We start from the raw sequence: 24,346 nt of genomic DNA, 5'->3' as shown, positions 1-24,346 counted from the left end.
GTTTTTATAAGTCCTTTGATGAACACACTGAAATAAAAGTTATTCACTCACTCAAGTATTGCACTCAACTGCTGCTCCCAAATCAAATAGCTATTTTTATTTTACTCATTGATCACAATATGTCAAGTTTAACGTCAGTGACATCCAACTTTATTGGTTGGCATGTGTCTCATGAGCAAATGTCCTTCTAGCGCCATATTGTATATGAGAGCTACAGCAGGGGAAGATTTTCAGTGAATAATAATTCAAATTCTGTCTTGTGTGGCTCGAGAAAAGTGGGAATAAATAGCGCAAAAACAACATAGACACATTTTAAAAGACTTTGTTATTGTGACGAACCCAGTGCCCTTCACATTAGTTCTATGGAAAATTTGGTGACACTTTACAATAAGGTTCCATTTAGTTAAAGTACAACTGTTCATTGTTAGTTCATGTTAGCTCAGGTCATGTTAGTTCAACTTTTAATTTTGGGTCAATATCTCATTATTCCTCCTGAGATACATAGTCGTTTTATGACACACAAAATAAAACATTAATAAGTAAAAAGCCAAACTATCTACAGTGCCTGACCATGTTGAATATCGATTCCAAATGGAGAGAGTGAGAGAATGGATTGGCAGTGGAGGCAATGAAGGCCCAGGGCTTATTCACACCGTCTAAATAAAGCAGGGTAATCAGGAGCTGGAAATAGGATTGTGGGATGTGGTGATTATCTGTCTGTCGCATGTTACGCTCTCACAAGAACCAGTGGCACTATTTATTTCCACACAGCTTTGCAGTGTATGCATCTACAGGGTGTTGCTGAAGGCAGCCCTGCGGACAGACTGACAGACAAGCGCTAATCGAGTTTGCAATGCTGTCATTGGCCGCTGATGCCGATGAAAGCCGGGTCACGGCTAGGAGTTGCGCTCAGGAGTCAATAGGCAAGAGTGACGATCACGCAAATGGGATTAATCTATATGTGCGACTGTTTTGACCAGGTCATGTCTAAGGTCGTCTCACAGGGATTTCAGTGACACTACAGGTAATGGTCTCATTCGTTTAGGATTATTTGCTGATGATTCCATAAAGTCAGTATTTCATGGATACAAATCAGTCACTTATTTGCTGGCTTATCCCATGTTCTAACTGATATAGTATTACAGGAGTTGAAAGTTGAAGATGTCCAACTTCCAGTCGTTATTTACAAGTTTGGAACGTAGAATTAGACAGCAGCTCTTGATGTAATCCATCGACAGCACGACAGCTCACTAGTTTCTGGAAAAGATCGAGTGTCACACCAGATTGTGGATTGCATGTGTTGACATGAATACACCTGTGCTAACAGACTCTGAATGAGGGAAAAAACCTCCGATTGAAATCGTGGTGGACGTTCACAGCGTCTCTCATCGGGAAGCTTTCATTCACATCTGTCGTCCAGATCAGAGAGAAACTCATTATCAGCTGTTATCAGGGCTCAGATCAAAACCATGGCGACAGACGTGTGCCGTATGATGAGGAAGAGGGCAGAGGTGCAGTGCACTGTGGGAAACCAGGCTAATCTCCATTCGTCAGCATCAAAATTAAGCCTTCTGCTCTCAGTGTCAATGTTACATGACAAGCATAATGAGAACAAATGCTGTATGCTTTGATGTCCGTTCTTTTTAGTTAATCAGTTTGTTAGGACTTCACGATTTGAGTCCCAGCGTAACATTAGCTATGTTTCAAATCAAAGTTGCGAATTGAACTTATGCATAAAATGTATTGCATAAAACATTTGGGAATAAAGCGCCATTTCCATCATCACTTCCTGGGAAATTGGAGGTTGCTGCAATTGTGGAAGAAACTGTGGCTCTTTTTCCCTCCATCGTAAATGAGTTGCGTCTCAGACGAAACACAATAACCGCTGTCACGTTCTCTTGCGTTCGGATGCTGGTGTTTGGGAACGCAAACGTGTGAGACGCTTTGGGAGGGAATTAAACCAAATCATTCTGATGACAGACTTGGACTGTTTGGTGTTTCAGAACGTCCAAACCAACATTGGAGATGCTGTGATGCGATTGGTCTGCTGGTTAATCCAGTTATCCAATCACATCCTCTGTTGAGGCAAAGTCCTGCAAGTTTTTTTGTTGTGCATCGAGGGATTCATTCGGTAAATGTGTTTCCATCGATGCTTGAGGCCTCAATTGAGCGAATACATTTTTTTTTACATTTTTAGGTAACACCCACTTTTCAGGGTCCAATCAAGTTTCGTCCTACATTTTTTTAGAATATGCTTTTACTTGGCTATACATCAGATTTCTGAAGTAAAACAGGTTGCAAACAGCATTTCACCTTGATTCTTAGGTTGTTTGTTTTGCTGGGAGTGTGCCATGCTGACGACAGCACATAAGACAGACCAATAGCCCTGAATGCGCACTAACAAGAAACCTTCCTCCTCGTGTGCTCATTTTGCTCAGTTTTCTCAGTGAAGTAGTGTTCAGTGTCCCTGTGTGCATAGTGGAACATATGTGTGATTTCTGTTTGTATTGTATCGCACATTTGTGGAAAGATTTGTTTTATATAGACTTAACTTGCAGGATCACGATTCATTGCATTGTGAGTGATGTCCATAAGCGGATGCAAATGATTCTGAGCCGGAATGCGTCTAGAATCTCATGCACAGAGTCTTTCTTTTCATGTCTCCCCAGCATTCAGCCTTTTGTTGAGCTGCCTGTTTATAAAGAGAGAGAGCGAGCGAGCGAGACCCATGTTGCCATGACTGTTGCCAACGTAGAGTCCATCTTAGTGTGTTTCCCAGTTAAATCAACAGATCAACAAGAAATACTACCGGCATGGTTTCATTTTGGATGATATTTTCTGCCTTTTTGGTAGGTGAATTTTTTTTTTAAATGCTCATTTACACTTTTTATATACATCTACAATTATAATTTGGTTCTTTTAAGATGCTTGTTTTATGCTCTTGATTTAATTTATTTAGTTTTAGATTATTTGTTTTATTTAGAAAGTTTGCTATTTAAGGAAATGTAGGTTTTTGTACAACATATGGTTTTACGTTGCTTTAACTCATCAGAATTTGAGCAATTTTCAGCTTTTTTTAAGGGTAGGGTTAGGGTTAGGTTAACTCATTTTTTAAGTCAGTTTAATGCAATTTAAGTTGAAGTGACTTCAACATTCAAGTTGATTGTACTTAAAAATTTAACAGAAACTTTTTTTTACAGTGAAATGAGACTAGTATAACCTTTTGTCTGCTTTTCTTTTTTTATTTCTGAACAATTACAGATACTGCAGAATAAATGTATGCATTAGTTTCAGCAGGGTTTCCCAAAATGGGTGTTTGTGAAGAACATGAACTCCAACTTCTACGTATAGTCGGTATATTCAGTCAGTACGTAGTTCAGTTCCCTATGTAGGTAGGGTAACTTGTTTAGGTAAATTAGGTAAATGTTTCACAGATGAACTAATGGAGCATATTATCGCTCTTACTTAAGTCTTCTGAGAAAATCTCTTTGAAAGAAGACTAGGGGTGTGGTTTTAAGTTTTTAATGTCCTTCCAAGTTTGAAATGCGGATAAATGTCAAAATAACGGTAATATCTTACACTAGAGTTGTATGGGGTGTGGGTAAATTGAGCGCGATCTGCTATGACGTCACAATCATGTCGCATTGTGGTCTATAGATTTGCCTGAAGTGTACATGTTGAGCAGACTCGCTCCCTTTGTCAAAATCGAGGGCTCGAGGGTCTGTCGAAATAAACTTCCCTCGCCCACTTGACAAAGTTGAACGCACTTCAAAATCCAAGAGGGGAAGTTCCCGAGCGTATGTCTTGGTGAGTTTAGTGATGCCCTCATCCTGAGCACATGACCTGTGGTAATCCCGACATCCATTGACATCACTTTAGTAATAACTACATATGACCTATTTGAATCCTTAAATTAAATGGCAAACGTCCCCTGTTAATAATGGTTACTCCAGTGTCCTTTGAAAAACGATTCCATCTGGTTAGTGCTTTTAAATCTTTATTCTATTGTGGGATATGTTTTAAAAGTATATGAGTTTTTGCTATGAGCTCATGTTGTGACGTTGTGCTCACTCAGCAACATAAGCATTTAGAGAAATATTAATAAAGGAAAGCAAAAATGACCCGGCAGCAGACATCTGGGTATAGAACAACATTATCCAAATCCTCTTCTTTAAAAGCAGCCAAAGAGCTCTCATTAACTCCAAGGCTATCTCTAAGCCAAAGCATTTGGAAGTGTAAATGTTATGGCGGGAATATGGCGCTTTTTCCTTTGACCTTTGATTGAGTTGTTCGGGGTTTGTCCTTGGAATGGTTTTGGGTTTTTCCTGTCTGGCTTGACCTCTCACATTGTGCTGAAGGCATAAACAAATCAGCTGCTTCCTCCCGTTGAAGTTTGTCATCCGTTTAAAGCAGTTAAAGGACAGCTGGTTTCAGTATTGCTTGAGGTATAACTGTGCACTGCACAATATTTCTTTAACCTGCCAAGAGTGTGAATGGCAGAGAATTTCTTCTGATCGAATCACACTGTCACATGGTCTTCCATTCTGTGTTTACTGTATATAAAATGTAGATTGTTGAAGGGAAATGATCCCTGTTGACAGCCATCTAAAGCTTCAGAGAGAGATGCCCAAAATTAGATGAAATGAAAAGGATTCTTTGCATTTAGATTCCTGGAAAAAGAGAGAAACGGTGTCAGCTTCGCTGTGTGAATCTGGGTCGCATTTGGCAAGGACGAGCAGACTGGTGCACTACATACAGAACCAGCCGAGTACGAGAGTCCTTTGCTGCTGCTGCAGAGCAAGTACAGGACTTGGTACTGCCAATACATACACGTAAGCCAATACAGCAAGACATGCTGTTGCTATACAATATAACATACATGAATTACCCGTAGCAGATCTAGACAGGTGGAGCTGGGGAGGGTGGAGGGTTTCTGAAAGCGCACTGCACTGCTATAGCAAATGCTGACCGAGTATTTGAAGGTTGAGCAGCTCATTGGCTACTGAGACAGCAGGAACCAATCAGCTGTGCTCTACAGAGAATGATGTGATTGCAAGCAGATTGAGTTAAGGACCTGTGCTCTATCTAGAGTTTCATGACAGAACTTTGTATTTTAACATGACCAACATGTTGGCAGGAACCCAAAATCTGCTGTTTATGAACTTCAGGGTGTAATATTCTAAACTGCAATAAAGAAATGATTTGATGTTTTGGTCTATTCATTTGTGGAGGCTTGGTTATTGGTTCAAATTAGTAGCTGTTCAAATTAGTTGGGTTGAATGGAGCTATTCTTCTGCTGCCACATGAAGTCAATGTGAAACCCTGTTCACAACCCATTTGATTTCCAAATGACATTAATATGTTGGGCAGAGCTTGAGTTTATCCATTTGGAATAGAGTGCATTCGTGCCCGCCCAAGTATTTTTTTTACCATTCTTTGTTCCCATAAAGATTTTTTTTTTAATCATTAAAGGCAAGTATTTTAAAATCAGACAATGGTCCAAGACTGTGTACTTAACGGTTTCGATCTGGGAAAGAACTATAATCCTTTAAAGCATTGTAAATAACATTTACTTAAAAACAATAGAGAAATATAAAAGTATTGATTTAAAGATGATGATTATACATTTAGAAACAAAATATTTTATATTTATTGCAAAATATGAAATATACACACATATTTAAAGTCCCCCTGTAGTCAATAATTTTATCTCTTAAAACTAATGTTTGATCACCAAAATTACATATTATTTTTTTTTTCATGAAAATACATTTCTTCATGCCTTAAAATAGCACCCTTGCCTCATTTAGTATACGCAGTTCTATGAATATGCAAATGAGCCTCACCTCCACTCACTCACTCAGCTCAGAGATCCACTCGTTGACGATCACACGTTGACCTGATTGGTTACAAGGTAGTTTGTGACGTCAGAAACACCAGCGATTTCAAACCGTGTTTTTGAGACTGTCTTTGGTTCACTGCAGTTTTAAGAAAAAGAAAATACAAACTCAGCAATGGTGTCGACTTATGAATTTGCACATGGTTTGTCTTAAAAGTATATTAAAAACACCACCTGGACATTTGTAGTTTTTCTGTAAATGTGTGTAAAAGGACTTTAAGTAGTTTGAGAATGTAGGGAAACGGCGTTATTTACGTCATTGGCTTCATGGAGGTGGGCGGAGCTAAAGCGTTTTGGTGTGATTAGCTTGTCATGATTCTCTGATTGGTCAAAATGAATGGGATTTTTACTTCCAGAACCCGACTGTCGCATTCTGTTGATTCCATTGTTAAAAGTGGACATTACATATCGATACATTGTTACATTATGTGATTATGATGATGAACTACTTTAGTTGGAATAATGAGCACTGATTAATTTTAAACAGTATGGCCAGGAACATGCATTATAAAGTAAATGTAATAAATACAGATTTAATGTTGACTTAATTTAACCTTGTTTTGCTTTGTTCAGGTAGGCAGTGCTATAGGGTTAAACTGCGTCAAGAATGAGGTTAATGATTCTGCTGTTTTTTTGCAGTTCTGATCAAACACTGCTGAACTTTGACTTGCATAAATTCTGTGTCATCACAATTTCTTGAGAGAGTTATCGAGTGCACTTACACAACAGCTTCATGAACAAATGGATAGAAGAAACTGACTGCTCTCACCTATCAGACAGGAGACCCATATTGGTTCTGATGCTAAGCTCATTTTCAGATCAAAAGCCCTCCGGGATGAGATGACTTTGCTGGGATGTGCTGCTGAAGTCGGCAGTCGTGAGGAATGTTACTCCCTGTGCGGTGGCTTCCGTTCTTATTTATTTTTTTCCCAAATGAACTTTGAGGAGGTCTCAGGCCATAATTAAGGGGGAGTAAGCATCTAATGAAGGAATGTTGGACCAGTGGTTTCTGTTTTACTGTGTAGTCTAGTGAATCGAGACATCGTTGACCATGCTGAAATACACGGCACCTTGGCAGGTTCTCTGCCTCACTTTGGAAAAGAGCCAAAAGGTAAGACATTATTATTTCAGAGCTTAACATGGATTTTGAGCTGTCCTTCCAGGATTTTGTGCTCTTTGAAGATTATTTTGAGGTGCACGAATCAGCTGAGGGTTGTTGTTGAGAAGGATTGCAACTGTATAGTGATAGTCAAATTATTTTCCATCAAATAAGTAAGATGTAAGGACAAAAATAATGATAAGGAGCAAGAAACACTATTTATACACTTTTACAGCAGAAGAAAAAATAATAATAAACTTATAATGACATTTCTGTCTAGTATCTTTTTGTCAACTGTACAGCAATGCCAATAACACTTTATTTCCCTTTCCCACTTTAGACATTCTACTAATTGACCCTAACCCATGTCAACTAACTCTAATTAAATCATTAGTAGACTGTCTGCTAATAGTTATTTAAACTTAAATTAAAATCTGCTAATACTTTATTTTAATGGTCCCCCAACAGACGAACTTCTGACTTTAAGTAACTTTGCAAGTGTCAACTTATTATTGATATATACTTTTATTGAGTTGTAGTTTTAAATTAATTACAGTTAGTTGACATGTAGTTGCAAAGCTACTAATAGTTAGTAGAATGTCTAAAGTGGACCATCGAAATAAAGTGTTACCGCAGTTTGATGATGTATTCTTGCTGGTTAACTAAGCTTGGTCAACGAAGCAAGCATGACATAGTGTTCATTGAGTGTCACTCTTGTCTATTTTAGTTGGCATCATAAAAACATTTAGATATATAATTAAGTTGAAAGTGTAGCCTAGCTGTTTCTTTTTCTGGAGAACTTCTCCCAAACACAAAGCAGGGTTTACCAGAGTACATTACAGTGCTGCCTGCAACCTGGATGCTAATTTTAGAGTAGAAGATGTGCTCTATTTCTCTTCTCCCGCTGGACTTGGAAAGCAGGTTAACCAAGAGTTTGATGGCCACGCTGGAAAAGCCATGCTCTCTCTCTAAGACGAGCTTTATTGAGTTGTGTATGAAAAGTAATATTTGGTAACACTTTGCATCATTGACACTGTTATTGAACTGAACTGAATCAACACTGAACCGAATTGAGCTGGATAATGACACTATTGTCTTCTGTAGAGCTGCTTTACAGCTGAATAGAAATTTTCTTAATTGATGAACTTTGCAACTTTGACTACGTTTGCATGTGCAACAGTAATGCGATTGTTTCCAATAATCAGAGTAAGAACTCAATTGCAGTATGATGATCATGACTCGAGTAAAGATTTAACAAGTCATTGTTAGACACTAATGAGAGTTCGTTGACATGTAGGTGCAAAGTTACTTATAGAATGTCTAAAGTGGACCATCGAAATAAAGTGTTACCCTATTAGAGCTGCTTAATGAAAAATAAAGGCATTGGCTGGTCTTTTTTTGACGGTCCTTATTCTTTAAACCCATAAGCCAATGTGCATTAGCCAAACCATCCTGAAAATGATTTTAGCTTGATTTGAAACGAAAGTTTACTAAATATTTTTTTGATGTTTCAGTTATTCAGTCAGAGATTTCATACTCGATATGTTTAGAACGGAGCTGCTTGGGGTTGTTATCGTGGCCATTGAATGGATTAACAAAGTTTGTTATAGTCTAGAAGATTTTAGAATGCAGTTAGTATTTCTGCCCAGTCACTATTAGCCTGGTTGTAAGTCAATTATGTTCCTTTGACCTTTATACCATGATGTCTCGAGGTGTGTAAGTGTCAGTGTACTCACAGCCCCTCAGTAATGCACATAAGCCTTTAAGCCACTGTAATTCAGTTTTCACTAACTGGGGTTGGTGCCATTTTTAATGGCTCTTAAGCCAGGTTAAGTTGAAACAAGTTGTGTTCCAACCAGCTCTAGTAGTTATAAGTACTAAGGCTAATTGAAATAGTTCTACAATGACTTTTAGCCTTTTATAGTAGGCAACGCATTCACAAAACAATATTTTGATTGGGCTTCTGGGACAAGGCCATCCTTGTTTTCGTGTGTTTAGGGCAGGGGTCGGCAACCTTTTTGTCATAAAGTGCCATTTTTAAGTTTCCGAGTTCATCACTGTGCCACAACACACACATAGCCTATATATAGCCTATATATATACACACACACACACACACTCATATAAATACACAAACATTTTACATTTTCATAAGAAATAGTACAGAAATTTTAATATTTCTCTTGAAATTTGTTTTAGATTTAAATAGACAATTTAATAGTATTTATAACTCCTAACCAAAGATGCACCAATTTTCTATTTTTACAATTTTCTAGGCCGATTCCGATTTTTCATTGAGTTTGACCTGCCCATACCCGATTCCGATTTCATTTTTTCGAACCACTTTACAGCACACACAAATATTTATTTTCTATATATATATATATATATATATATTTTTTTTTATAAAATACCATATCCTTTTACCCAAACTAAATAATAAGAACAAGTTTAAATGGGTAAATTTTATATAATATTTTTGAGTTTTCATTTTCTTTTCTGACATAACCTAATCCAGTTCTTGTTAAAACACACTATGCACATTCTGTGCATTTTGGGCACTTTTGTTTGAAATCATATTTATTTTGTCCATCAAAAGTGTGAATTCACTTTAATTGAGCGTGAGCAGCGCAGACAAGATAGACTCGGCGGCAAAATCCCCGCTTCACTGCTGCTCACGCGCTGCTCCTGCTCCCGGTGTGAATGCACTCATTGATTAACATGCACGCCGAAAAAAATATGCGTGAAACGGCCGTAATTCACGAGGTTTCCTATATGTGCGTTCCGTGTGCACGTGTGATGCTGATATTGCGCGATGTTAATCATGGGGAGCCCGAGTGCATTTGACCAGCATAAAATCGGCGTATGTCAGACTGACCGGCCGGTCGCCGGTTATGGCCGCTCACGTGAAAATCGGCCAATTCCGGTCACCAGCGGATCAATCGGTGCATCTCTACTCCTAACTTAATAAAATAAGCTTTTTTTTTACTATGAGGAATTATTACATCAAAATGTAGATCTGTGTGCAGGTAGACTACTTTATCTGAATGAAATACATACACTTCTCTCGCATTTGCTTGCGTGCCAGCGATTAACCCTCCGCGTGCCAGTGTTGGCACGCGTGCCTTAGGTTGCCTACCCCTGGTTTAGGGTGTTGATGTTTCCCATTTTTCCCCGGCTGACAACATCCAGATGAGCCTCTTCTACATGTCTTCCCGTAGATTAGAGGTCATATTTTAGGCAAGGCGGTGACAGGGTGTTAAGCACAATGTCCTGCGTTTATTCTCTTCTTCACCTCCTTGTCTCTAAATGTGTTGTCTCTTCTAAAAGCTGACTTAATTTCTTTCTTTCTCAAAGAGGTTTTTGTTGTATTTTGTATTAGCATGTTCTTCACAAACACAACTTTAATTATTTTAGAAGTGAAGACGGTCGGCAGTATTTGCCAAAGCATAAAGTGTTCATAAACCTCAGCTGCTCTCTCTCTCTCTCTCTCTCTCTCTCTCTCTCTCTCTCTCTCTCTCTCTCTCTCTCTCTCTCTCTCTCTCTCTCTCTCTCTCTCTCTCTCTGTGAGTTCTGCAAGTGTGTCTCTCTTCAAACATGAAAATATGTGCGTGGAACACAAAAGGAGAAATTCTGAAGACTGTGCTTGTTGCTTCTTTTCAAGCATCTGGGGGCTCAGGACCCTATTTTGAGGATCTAAGCACATGTCTAAAGTGCACAGCACAAGTGCACTTAGGTCGTGTCAGAATCCACTTTTGCTAGTTTAACGACAGGAAAAATGGTCGGTGCTCCCGGCGCATGGTCTAAAAGGGCTGTCCCTATTCTCTTAATGAGTAATGGGTGTGTTTTAATGAGTAAGTTGTGCTCGCGCCATGGCGGATTCACTATTTACATGGCAAAATTTGCAAGCGGAAAAACTGAACGCTTCTCTAGCGTGGAAACGGATCGGCTCGTGTGCAAGGTTAAAGCGCAAGCAGACCATCTACAGGAAAAAGTGTGGACCCGCCTATAAGCGCACATTACTAACACGCTCTTTAAATAACAAAAAAAAATTTGCGCCTGAACATACCTAATTTTCAGACCAGCAGCCCATGAGCGCACAAATGGGCGCAAATGCATTTGCTATTTAAACAACGTGGCGCAGGACATGAAAATGATAACTACGTCGGGCTGAAACTAGCAAAACACACTTGTGTCGCACCTGACGCTGCATTGCACCAGGTGTATAATAGGGCCCTGAAGCTTTCTAGTTCTATTATGGTTCTATTGTCAGTCTCAGTCTATTGATGTGTTTGGTGGACTTATTGATTGATTTGGCTTCATTTCTACAGTCCCCTATTCTTCCTTTAAAAGCCACAATGTATTTCTCTCTCACTGTGTAAACTGCCCTTTGAGAATGATTTAAAATGACATATTCTTGCTTGGTCTTCAAGCTATAAATAGGTAATAATTCCTAGTATGTGTGAGGTTTGAATTGCTTGGGTTTGAGTTTGGGATGATTGTATTCATTTAATAGTACTTTATTAGGCTCACTCAAGGAGGTGTGTTATATCTGAAGAGCTGCCTTTCATCTGACAGCTGCTTGGCACACCTGGAACACATGACCTCCATTTGGCCATCTTTGCTAGTTGGCACTACGTTATGCGTGGTATTTTTCAAGCATGGCCAGTATTGGCAAGTAATAAAAAGCATTTCATTTAATAGTAGAGTGACAACAGATTTTTCAATATCTTCTAGTTTTTCCAGGAACAAGCTGTATTCAACAATTAGCTTTTATACTGTGACAAAAGACTACATTGCTTAATTTTGTCACAGTGTTAAATGAAATTACAGCATCTTGTTTTGATTATATATCTCATACTTTTATTCTGATATTTAAATGAGGGTTTTTGAGTTTTAGTTCTTCCTAAATAATATGGAAGCCCATTTCAACCACATGAGAAAAAATATGATTTGGTCAATCAAAATTATAACATTAATATACATAAATATAACATCAGAAATTTATTTATATATCATATATTATTTTATATCATAATTATGTTTTATATCATAATTTCAATTTAGTATTACACAATTACAACTTTGTATGTCAATTTCGACTTCAATTTCATAAATTAAAAGAAAAATTCTGTGACTTAGTAATAATTTCAAATTTTGTGATTATCTGTTTTATCTCATAATTTCTCATTTTTGTCAATTTCAAGTTTGCATATAATAAAAGTGACTTAGTATATCATAATTTCAACTTTTTATGTCATAATATCTGTTTTATCTCATAATTTAGTATCTCATTATTTCAACGTTTGTCAATTTCAACTTTGTATGCTTAATTCATAATTCCGAGCTTTTGTCATAATTTCAACTTTTCATCTAATAAATATGATATAGCCTAGTATATAATGATTTTGACTTCTGACTATTTTTTATATCATAAGTTCAATTTAGTTCAATTTAGTCACAATTTCAACTTTTTTATATAAATTTCATCGTCCATTTCATAAATTTGACAGTATATCCTAATTTCAACTGTCATAGTGATCTGTGTTATCACATAATTTATTATCGCATAATTTAGACTTTTTGACTTTTGTCAATTTTGACCTTTTATGTCATAATTTCACCTTTTAATCTGACAAATATGATTTTAGTATCTCATATTTGACTTTTATGTAAATGACAAATATGATGACATCATTATGACTTAATTTCATCTTTTTATGTAATCATTATGACTTTTTATGGGATTCCACATGTAAAGCACTTTCGTGAAAAAGGTAGCTTGACTACAGCTAAAATACACCAAGACACATTATCAGATCTGATAATGTATTATCAGAAGCCTGTAAGATAATAAAGCACAGTCTGACAGTAGCCTCCCCAGCACTGCTTTATTATTATTCCTGATGCACAGTGACACACAGATTGTGGGCGGAAGGATCTCTCTAGCAGAGGATGACACACCCCATCCCACTGCTGTCAACATCCTCCATTAAAACACACTGCCTTCAAACTCCAGAGAAGGAGAAGTTTCCAACAACCCACAACTTCACTCATTTGGGCACCAACAACATTTTTAAACCTTTTTCAAAGTGTTTGGAGGATATGTGAAGGATATTGAGGACACGCTAATGAAACAGCAGTAGAAACACTCTTTTACTAAGCAGTCTCAGTCAGTCTATCATGTGAAGTGTTGGTTGACATGAAGGTTATACTGAGGTCTTTGTGTATCTCAGTAAAGAAGACGCGAGTGTGTGGTGTTATTATTAGCACAAAGACTCTTTAACAGCCTTGTATGACTGAGTGGCTTTCAGTTCTCACAGCGATCTTGCCTGGATCTCTTCTGCTCTTATCTGTAATTCTATTGTGGTCCCATTTAAAAAAGATACTTGTTGTCGCAAGGACATTATGGTCTTACCACAGCGAAATCTCGTCAGGGACGTACTATACCAACGTCTATTTTGAGGTTTCAATGAAAACAATATCTAGACATCTATTTAATCATCTAACCAATTTCACAATGTGTACTTCATGACCTGATAAGATGGTATTCAAATATGGGATGGGATACAAATATTACACCATAGCTTTTGTGAGGAAATTCCTGAAAAGAGTACTGATTAGAGCCTGATTAGACGAACACAAATCACATTGTAGTTATTCAAACTGTTTATGGGACCGGTCGGTTACTGTGAATGAGTTAGCAGATAGTATCAGTATTATCATAACTGGTAGTATAGAGCAATGCCGTAACCACTATTTATAAAACGGTTAGTTCCAGTTCTTGATTATGATCGGTCAATAGCTGTATTTTATTCACGATTAAACACGACTATGACCGCTTCACCAAACGGTTCTATGTATCACTACACAACACCCCTAGCAACCACTCTTAGCAACGTAAACATACATTCTCATTTGATATTGTTCTTTGAAGCTCATAGAGTAGATTATTGTGAGAGATTGAGTAAGCGAGTGTACCTGCATTTACAGTAGATATAGCATTTTCCTTATTATTTCCTTATTTTCCTTATCCTTATGTTATTTCTTGATATCAGACCGCTGCTAAGTATAACCAAAGTCCTTTTAGGCAAGTCGTGCCACTCGGCCGCCATCTTGGCAACGCCTCCGGGCAGCTATTTCGGACTAACAAGACCAGGCTCCTATCTAAATGAATGGGCAGAGAGTCAGAACTTTACTTTCACTGGTCACTGGGACATAAAAAATGCATGTATAGAAACAGCAGTAAAATATGATAAAAATCGCTGAAAAAGTTTGATGACTTTGCCCCAAAATAAGGTTTAAAATGCCCTTTTCCCCACAGGTTATACCTTTACTACGCATGCGCAAGGGTTCACGTTCAGGACACCAAACTTCATTTACGTCTCTATCCAGAATGCCGGTGTTGTGCCAAGCACTTAAACAATTATATGTATTTAAATGTCTGAAACCTAAAATAAACATTATGTGGTTAAAACACTGAACAGTTGTGATAGATGACAAGCGCTGAGTGCGTCCATCTTTGGCTCAGCGCCAGCCACAGCGCGAAAGCACAGGTTGAATATGGCAGTTATGTCACGTCACTGTACATTCGCTCCTTAGTGGTCAGCTGCTGACTGTTAAAAGGAGATGATTGGCTTTCCAGCGGGAGGGGCGGGACATGTGCATACAACCGCCATCTTTGCCGTTACGGGTTTTCCTTATATAGTTGTATTGAGGATTGAGGAAGTGGCATGTCTCATATAAATTGTCTCTGGTATAACACACCGTTGCCATGAAAAACAGAGCGTTGCTATGGACGCAGAATTCTAACCGTAGAGACGGAACGGACTATTTTCTTTAGCGGAAGCAATACAATCGTTTTTTAAATCAATAAACTCCTTTTTAAATCAATTTTTTTTGTCAAATTATTGATTTATTTGGTAGGTAGCCATGGAATAAGTGGGATAATGTAGAGCGAGGCGGTTGTTATAGCGACTACAACTCCTTCAAGCTGATTCCCGATCAGCCTGTCGGGGTTGTATTCGCTATAACAACCGCCTCGCTCTACATTATCCCTTACATAAAATATCCGTTTGAATGTCCGCTGCAATATCTTGTCTTTTTAACAGTTAATGGGTTTTCCCGTGCCCTGACACGCTAGTCATTTGTCAGTTGCGTCCAGGTTGTGTCTTCTCCGTGTTCACAACTTTCAGTCCTTTCAATATAGAAGTCTTCTTTACTTACTGACTCACTCATAAAGACAGTCTTTGCCACCATCTTACAGCGAAATAATATAACTTGTTGCTGTTCACGGGTCAGGGACTATTTTTTCCAGCGGAAGGAAGGCTTTTAGTGATTTTACTTATTTTACATATTATTTTTTTGGCTTTAATATTAGTATTCTGTGGCAACCGTTTTATAAAAGCAATAAGGTGCTCGAGGCTAGTGCTGTATCTAATATTAACAACGCCCTTCAGCTGTGACTTATTCACGATACAGCACAGCCTCTCGTTCCTTATTGCTTACATAGCCTATCCACTGTAGACATTGAGCAGGACATGTCCACAGTTCTTTGTTACTAGTCTATATAACTATTATAAAGTGTTTCCCATAATTGTATTGTGCTGTGGTGAAATTTCACTTGTATCAGCTTCTGTGTGAACGTATCCAGTGTGAGTAAGAGAATCCAGACCGCATGTTTTGAGTCAGTGGTGAACAGTGTTGCTCACCCAGACGCCCTGCGCCTTTCCTTGTAAGGTGTCTCTAGAGGAGTTACTCCCTCGGCCCGGGTCGGCTCTGACAGAGTGCTTCTTTGTGTGAGGACAGGAGGAGACCACACCCCTCACTTTTAAACCAGACCCCCTCTGCATGACATCACAAGAGTCCTGACTGCAGGACAGACAGAAGAGAGAGAGGCATTGTAGGAGAGCGGACGGAAACGAGTGTTGCGGGGTGAGTGAAGCACACATGAGGAAGAGGGGCGGGGGTGGGAAGAAGTGGGAAGAAGTCGCCCCGGGACGGCTCCTCAAAGCCTTATAGTGTGAGGAGGACTCTTTCTCACATTACAGATTTGACAACAGGACACTCAGGACTTCTAGTATTTGCTGGGTTTTCGTTTTTCTTTTAAAGGAGCTTTAATTTCATGGCAGAAGTCTGTTAAGAAAATTGGAAAAGTATGAAAAAGGTAGGAGGCAAATCACTCTTTGGAATTCGGTTTTGGGCTAAATATGGGAGTCCTATAGTTTCAAATTTTCATTTTGAGTCTGAGAGAAGTAATTGATCAAAAAGTTACATGTTCATAGCTCAGGAGATTTATTTGAGGTCTTTAGTTTCGTTTCATCGATATATCTGCTTTGTGTGAGATGTTTCTCCTAAAATCCATAAGGCAGAGTAAAAATGATGATTGTTGAGTAATTTGATTTTGGGATTTGGTCAGACTTCATATTATAGTTGATCTTAACTGCTACTGTATGTACTTAATCATTCAATACAGTTTACTTATTAATGTACATGTCGGTGCATTGTAAGTACATTTAAAGTACTTGCTTTTAATTAACATTATTAACTTACATTATTACTTAACAAACTGTACTTATACTATTAACTCACCCATAACAGTAACCACAAAACCCCTGACCCTACCTTTACTCCTAAACCCAACCACACCTCAAACTCATCAGCAATAAATGCATTATCCAGAACAACATGCAGTAAATCTATAGTTTGTGGGTATTTAATGTTAGTAGTAGTTTAGGCCACCTAATATAAAGTATGTATGTTAATATAAGTATCCATAATGAGATCTCTGATATTTGACAGCAGACTTTGGTATCGAAGTAGAATTTGATGAGATATTGTTAAGATCTCTTCTTAAACTCCAAGAAGCACTTGCCTTAAGCAAAAGTCTCAGTTTGCGATCCACTGGATCCAATTGAGAAATGATTGGGATTGTTTCATGTTTTGAAGTCCTGTGTTCTCAGTCTGCGCTGGTAGAGTTGATAATCCTATTTCAGGAGTCTTTCATCAGCGGTGTGGTCTGATGGGTCTGTCCTTATGAGCTGCTGAAAGTCATGCTAGACACAGGCATCTTGCATAACCGTTAAAATTGAAGAATTTTTCTGTTCTTTGTCTTAATCTGAGGCCCGAAAACATATTTTGAACACTTAAACCACACTGGAGATTTCCTTTCATTATAATCTAAAAAAAATGCTGGGTTGTTTCAACCCATGTTTGTGTCCAATATGGACAAACCCAACCCAATTTTACATTAAAATTGTAACCCAACGGTTGGGTTTGTCTATATTTGGACCAAACATGGGTTGAAACAACCCAGCATTTTTTAGAGTAATCAAAATATCAAACCAAGTGGCTTTTGTTTAAAAGAAGGATTTCTTTTAGGTTTTAAATGACAAAATAAACTATTTCTGATTGTCAAACAGTGGTAGAACATATTTGATATAATGATCTACACCTGTCTGTACCTCCATTAAATATCGCCTGGAGAACACTTACAAGTCAATGCAAAAATGGCTCAGAAACACTCATACATTCCTAAACATGGCTTAAGTGCCCAAATACTTTTTGGGGCCACTCCTATTGAAAGAGAAAGTAGGGCCCAAATGGTGTCTGTCTGACTAAACACTTCCAGATGCTGTGAGGGCAACAACATGCAGAGCGCAACGTAAACAGAGGCACCAATAAACCCGTTTCAGAGTAAGAAGACTAATGTGAGGCACTGTGCCCATGAACACATTAACTTACAAGTTGTATAAATATACAAGGAGTTTATCTCCATTCATCTTGTTCTTTTGTAGGTTTATACACATTCAAGACCATGCATAAACCCCTACACACACACACACAGTTTAATGACGTGAGGCAGGGCTGCGTATCCTTCATCACTTCTATTAGACTGCCGGAGCCTGGAAGACAGCTGAACTATGCCGGGAATGTCAGAGGGGGTTTAGAGGAACATCCGTGGAGAGCGTCTGTTCCTCAGAGGACACACTGATGTCCCTTCACTTCTGACTGCTCACGGCCACTGACTCCGGGGAATACAGATTTAATGCACAGCCACTGCAAAAACAGCTGAGGATGGCTTATGGTTATTGAATAGAAAAAAACGAGGATTGCTAGAGGTTGCTCTTTCACTGTTCAAGAGACTTCATGGATTTATGTTTTGTTTAATGAATCAGCTTGGCCTTGCTAAAAAAATGTATCATTTTAAGGGCACATTTACACGACAATGATGTACTAAAAACAGACAAGTTTTTCCTTCGCGTTTCCCGCATACTGGCGACAACTATGTCAAAACGATCCTCGTTTACATGGATCCACGAAAACGACAAAAAAACGCTGTATTATTCATGCCAGGCCAGTAGTTGGCGATGTTACTTTGTAAAGAAACACTATGGACTGAATAGGTAATACACATGCGCATGACGTCACCGTTTTCACATATTTGCATTTTTGTTGTTTACATGTCTTTAGTAAATCCTGTCCCCGTTAGTAAATCTGACCCTAAGTCTTTGTCTTTTTCTACAACTTTCGAATACTTTAGTTGAGAATCAAAGGTTGTGATTCATGTCAAACTCTTTACTGAAGATACGTGCATGGTCACTGTTGTTTTTTACTTGATCTTGGAAGAATTTGATGAGAAATTATTAAGTTCATATTAAAATTACAGTCTTTAGTATATCTTGAGAAATCTGAGCACAATTTGAGATTCTGTTGAGATCTCTTGACAAGCAGGAGTGTTTGATCTCTTATTAGAACTCATTGCTGAGGACTAATTGAGATATAAAAGAGATTGCATTTGTGATTTCTTCTTATGTGTGAGAGTTGTTTGGAAGGAAGAGAGGGAAACGCCATGTGTTGTGCTCTTAATGCTTGACTGGATGTTCGCCCGCTGTGGGAAGTGCTGAACAGGACACATGAGACTGTGGTAAAAACACGTGGCGCTTCTCATGAAACCTTTTATCAACACATCCCGGTCAGATTTGACAGTTCTCACACGGTGATGTCAAACAATTTCCAACCACTAGATCATCACTCGTTTTGGCATGAGGGAAGGAGTGGCCTCATGCAGACTAGATTAACATTTTATAATGGCTTTGTTTCAGAACTGATGAGTTGATTAAGTGTTTTGTAGTGCTCAACTCAACACTCTGTATGTAAATCTGTCCTAGGCTGTTGGCTTGAGGGAAATTCACATGACTTCCTTGTGTCATTATTTGGTGAGAGTTTGGGCTGGTGAACACCCTGAAGGGAAGGGTGGTCTGTGTGACTGAAGAAAGGGGTCTTATTGAGCTCATGCCACATTAAAGACACATGTGACACTGCCTGCTACTCAGACCCAGAACAGCTTGAGACAAGAAGGAAGTTATTAACACTGTTTGATCTAAATTAAATCTGCAGATTGACTTAAACAGCTTTTTTAGATCAAGCCCTCTTACATACTTTGGAAAAATCTGGTAATATTAGTTATGTATGTTAATTTGGCACATATATAAATTAATACTTTAATAATTTTTTGATTCATATATTTTATCATATTGTTGTTATGATTAAAATGAAGGTTCTTTATTGGAATCATTGGTTACATGAAGAACCTTTAACATCCATGGAATCTTTCCATTGAACAAAAGGTTCTTTAAAGTGGTTTATTAGAAATTCTTCACACTAAGAAAAAAAAATGGTTATCTTAATAACTACACATTGAAAGCTTCTTTGGGGAGCCAAAAATGGTTCTTCTAAAGTGGAGTGTAAATTTAAATTGTTTTGAAATATTGTTCCATTAAGGATTTGCTCAGGGATATTTATTTGCTCATAAAGAAATTTTGGTTAAAAGTGTATTAGAATCCCAGTTCTAATTATGTAATATAGATTTTGTTCCACCCAGTGTTAAAACAGGAATAGGTTTACTTTATGTGGCAATGGACACACCATCACCTGAAACAGCACATGACTTTGAGCTGAAAATAAAGTTATTTCAAAACAAATTCCTCTTTTCTAGGCTGTAAAAATAACATCTCTATGCTGCTCTCCCACTAGCTTATTATGCTTTTCCATTTATGGCAGGTTATATTACCGTTATTTTCTTTACAGGTCTCTGACTAGCCTTTTCAGGAACACCAACTTTCAAACAACAGCAAACAACTGAAATTGCTCAGGCATGCACACTCGCCTCTAAAACATAAATGCTGAGCAAAGAAACAGAATTCCTGCAATGGCCTCTGTTTACCAGAGAATACAGCACTATAGCTGTTTGGCTCAGTAAAACTGCACTCTAGACAGGACTTAATAGCAATAACACTTTCACGTTTTAGTATCTTGTATGGATGCAGTGGTTTTGTATGTTGTTAAAGGTTTGCTAAAGTTTGCTAGGGCACTGTTTACTTGCTTTGGTTTGTGGCATCCTGTGGTTTCCAAACTTGGAACCAATATCAGCAGAAGAATTTCAGTTGGAACAGCATACCCAATTTGTAGCCAATATTAAACAAGAAAGCATTCAATATAAACTTGCATACACTAATAATATTAAAGAAAAATGTAGAACACATTTTAGCAAGCTTGTCATTCCACAAAAAATATTTGAAAATTACCTAAGACAAAAAAAAAAAGAAAGAAAGCTCTGTCAGATTTTTTCATTTAAAAAGAGCTGTCCCATCTGGTGAATGAGTAGCAATGAAAGCAAAGCTCAGTGTAATAAGTGGTATTTTCCCCTGAGGAGACTTTACTGTGCTTCATTCTCCAAATGCATCTCAACAATCTCCCACAGGGTTACTAGACCACTTATAGGTAATAGTACCAGATCCATGCAATAGAACACCCCCCCCCCCCCCCCCCCCCCGCAATTATTCATCTGAAAATAAAGTGTCTACATAGTCTAGACATCGGTGTTTTCTTTTGGTAAATACCTAGGATCTATTACCCACTCACACCCATTTGACATAGAGATGGAGGGGCATAAGGAAAACTAGGGCATGCAAAACCTTTCCTTTTATGTGTTTCTTTAGTGTTTTCTTCAAATTAGCCTGTGTTTGGTTTGTTTCTCATGAGTTGAGCTGAACATAAATCATTACAACCTTGCTTATCTTATGATGTTCCTGTAGCTTATGAAAGGTCAAGGGTTTGATATGCAGGGAAACAGATGTAAGTTGCTTTGGATGAATGCTCTGCCAAATCCACAAATGAAAATCCTTCAAGCAAACAGAAGAAACTGAAACAGAAAATATATTTACTTTATGTTCCATTGCAGGTCAATGGTATTTTCCAAAAAGTTATGCATGAATTCCTATCATCTGATGTGGGTGTGTTACAGTTTTTCTCGATTGCTTAAACACTATAACCAGGCTTTTGAACTAAAATTTCAAAACCATAACGCCATTTATCAAAAAGCACACCCATTTCACTAAACTATAAACACTATTCCCTGTTTTGACACATGAGTCAGATTTGTTGAACTGTCACTGCAAAACTCTACACACAAATCCCTTCATTTCTCATTGCTTAGACCATGTTGTCATTTAGAAAGCACTAGCATTCAATATTGTTCACTCAAGTCAGCACAGCTTCAGCTCAGTTAGCACACAATTACCCAGGTGGAAACACTAAGAGTCAAAATTTAACACACATCAATCAGAACCTTCAATAGATATATAAAAGGGCCCAAATCAGTTTATTGCATTTTGGAACAATGGATCCAGAAAGACATGAAGGAAGAGGGATAAGAATGAGGAGGAGGAAGGGCAAGGACAAGAAGACAAGCAGTCTCAGATGAAATTCAAGCCACTCTAGTTGCCCATGTCTTTATCAGTGGTATGACTATGAGGGAGGCTGGGCTACGAGTAAAGCCTGGAACACACCAAGCCGACGCCGACGAACTAGCGCTGATGAAAGCCGACTGTGTTGTCGCCTCGCGTCGGGGTAAAAAGTGCACTTGAACACACCGAGAGAACTCCTGCCGACTGTCAGCTAGAAAGCGGGTTCTGCGCCTGCGTGTAAATGAGACAACTGTCTACTTTTGCAGATATATTCGTCTATATTCGTTATTCAAAAAGGGAAAAGGACGCTGCCAGCTGCAAATACACAAACGTAAACAAAGCAGTGCGTGCTTACCGTTTTGAATATCACACCTGCTAAACACTTTCTGGATTCCACTCCGTTCGTGTTAATATTGAAATATTCGCCAAGGAACACTCAGGTAAGATGACGTAACATTAGAACAGCCTTTTATCTGTACCGTTTTGACTTTGCTTGCTGTGTTGCTATTATTCTCGTGCACTGCCTCCTTCACAAAGCTGAACAGCCAATCAGAGTTCCCTCTTTCACCGACGGCCCGACGCCGATTCAACATGTCAAGTCGGCCGTTACAAAGCCGACGAGGACCAATTTCAGCCGACGGAGGGGAACACACCGAGAAGATTTAGTCGGCCGACACACGGAAACTGCCCGACGGCCGACCGTCAGCTTGGTGTGTTCCAGGCTTTAGGCCAAATTTGAGTCGCTTTACCGTCACCTCGAGAGCCTTCAGGGAGGAGTGGTGGCAAGCAAAATTCTATCTCTGAATAAGAGACAAACATTTCCAATAGTCTTTGATGAGGTTTATTTTCTTGCAAGAAAAGGCCAGCAGTCGTACAGTCACACAGAGTGGCTGCAGAGAGTGACAGTGAAGGGAGGGCATCCTTTCTCCTTTATAGTCTTGACTCCCAGAATGTTATCTTTCTAGGCCAATGATGGTATTTCAACCATATGTGGAACATTCTTAGACGTGTCCATCATATTTTATCCTTGGGTGGAGGCCCTCCTGTTACGTCCCAACACTCTTTACCATTCCAATACAATTCGAATTCCATATTAGAATATGGTTTTGTGTGTGCTCTTTTACTGTCATATGTTGGTCACACACATCTTACTGTAAGTAAATATTAAAAAAAAAAATAGACGAGGGAGTAAAAAAAAAGAGTAAAACAGGAAAAAAAAAATGTGTGTATGTGTTTTCTGTGTATGAATAAAAATGTGCCAATGTATCCACTGGTTGTGTCTTTTGTGTTCATCATGTGAAAATGTTTGTGAGGGGGGAACCACAAGCAACATAACTTACCAGTTTTGGAAATGTTGTTTTGAATTTATTGCACCAGTGTCTTAGACTATGTTGTAGTGTGTGTGATTTTGAGGGCTTGTGTGTCCTGTCCGAGGGCAAAGTTTGGTTTTTCAACAAGAGTGAATAGTTTTGAGTGTAGAGCTTCATTTTGACCTGAAAATAGGATGTTTGGGGAATTGGGTGAGACGTTATGGATTTGTGTTTATAGTTTTGAGAAGCATAGTTAGGCATAGTTCGAGGCATAGTTTCAAGAAATGTGTTTAAGCAATCGAGAAAAACTGTAATGGGTATACCAAGGTGAAAGTCCCATGTTTTCCTCTCACTTGAGACTTGTGCAACTCCATTATACCACTGAGTAGACCTGGAGAAGAGACCTTAAATTATTAAAACTCAGGATCAGATAGCAGAGGTCAGAGTTCAACAAACTCATTATCCTCCACATCTTATCACAGTCCACCTATATTATGCATGATGGCATACCTGTCAACATTTGGATACCAAAATACGGGAAATCTGAACGCGGGGGGGGGGGGGGGGGTTAGAGGCAGGCTAAATAGACATTAATTGCGCAGATATTAACATAAATAAATACATACATACTATTCAATTAAAATAAACAAAAGACTTATTCATGTTTCTTTCTTTATTTTTATCAATTGCAACAATTAACTACATTAATTAATCACGATTAATTGCCATTAAAAAACTTACATTTTATAATGTAATAATTTCACAATTAATCTCCAAATTAATGTAGAAAAACATAAAACAGTATATTTTAAATATTTGTCTAACAGGTAGGAAAAATATACAGAAATTGAAGTTATCAAACAGTTTGCACTGCATACAATTTAAATTGTACATAGATTAATCCTTATTAAAGTAAAAAAAGATCTTTAGTCAAGAGCAGTGAGTGCTTTTCTCTGTTACCTTAACCTTTGTTCTTTGATTAACTTTACTGACAGAAAGCTTTATTGGCTACTGTCTCTTTAAAAACAGCCGCTGACGGATCTCACACGCGTCTCATTCTCTCACAACTCTTTACTTTCATTTACGACTTTTTTTTTTTTTAACTAATAGACTGCTCAGACTGTTCTTATGAGGATACTCGACAAAACGGACATTTTGACATAATTGCGTGTGTTAATGCCATCTCTCTCATGTTCACCCATCCTCGGATGCTGCTGTTCTTTGCGCGATTTTTCCCCCCAAACTACTTCAGTGGAAATCCCGCCCTGCAGCCGATTCTAAAGATTTTATT

General features: G+C 38.2%; 1 protein-coding gene across 3 annotated transcripts in view; it reads left to right on the top strand.

Moving 5' to 3' along the window:
* Positions 1–24,346, top strand: part of palm2akap2 (PALM2 and AKAP2 fusion) — a 96,039-nt gene that overhangs the window by 56,968 nt on the left and 14,725 nt on the right. Inside the window, exon 1 of one of the 3 annotated variants that reach the window (XM_081354814.1) lies at positions 15,883–16,164. The exons of the other annotated variants lie outside the window; for them this stretch is intronic. Coding sequence (XP_081210940.1) covers positions 16,156–16,164 — 9 coding nt within the window. The 5' untranslated portion in view covers positions 15,883–16,155. Of the gene's footprint in view, positions 1–15,882; positions 16,165–24,346 lie in introns of those variants that run through there. 3 annotated transcript variants of the gene reach the window in all.

The sequence above is a fragment of the Scardinius erythrophthalmus genome (genome assembly GCF_964197995.2).
Source record: "Scardinius erythrophthalmus genome assembly, chromosome: 23".
NCBI classification, from domain to species: domain Eukaryota; kingdom Metazoa; phylum Chordata; class Actinopteri; order Cypriniformes; family Leuciscidae; genus Scardinius; species Scardinius erythrophthalmus.
The sequence above is the reverse complement of the archived record's forward strand: the minus strand, read 5'-3'. Positions and strand labels throughout refer to the sequence as shown.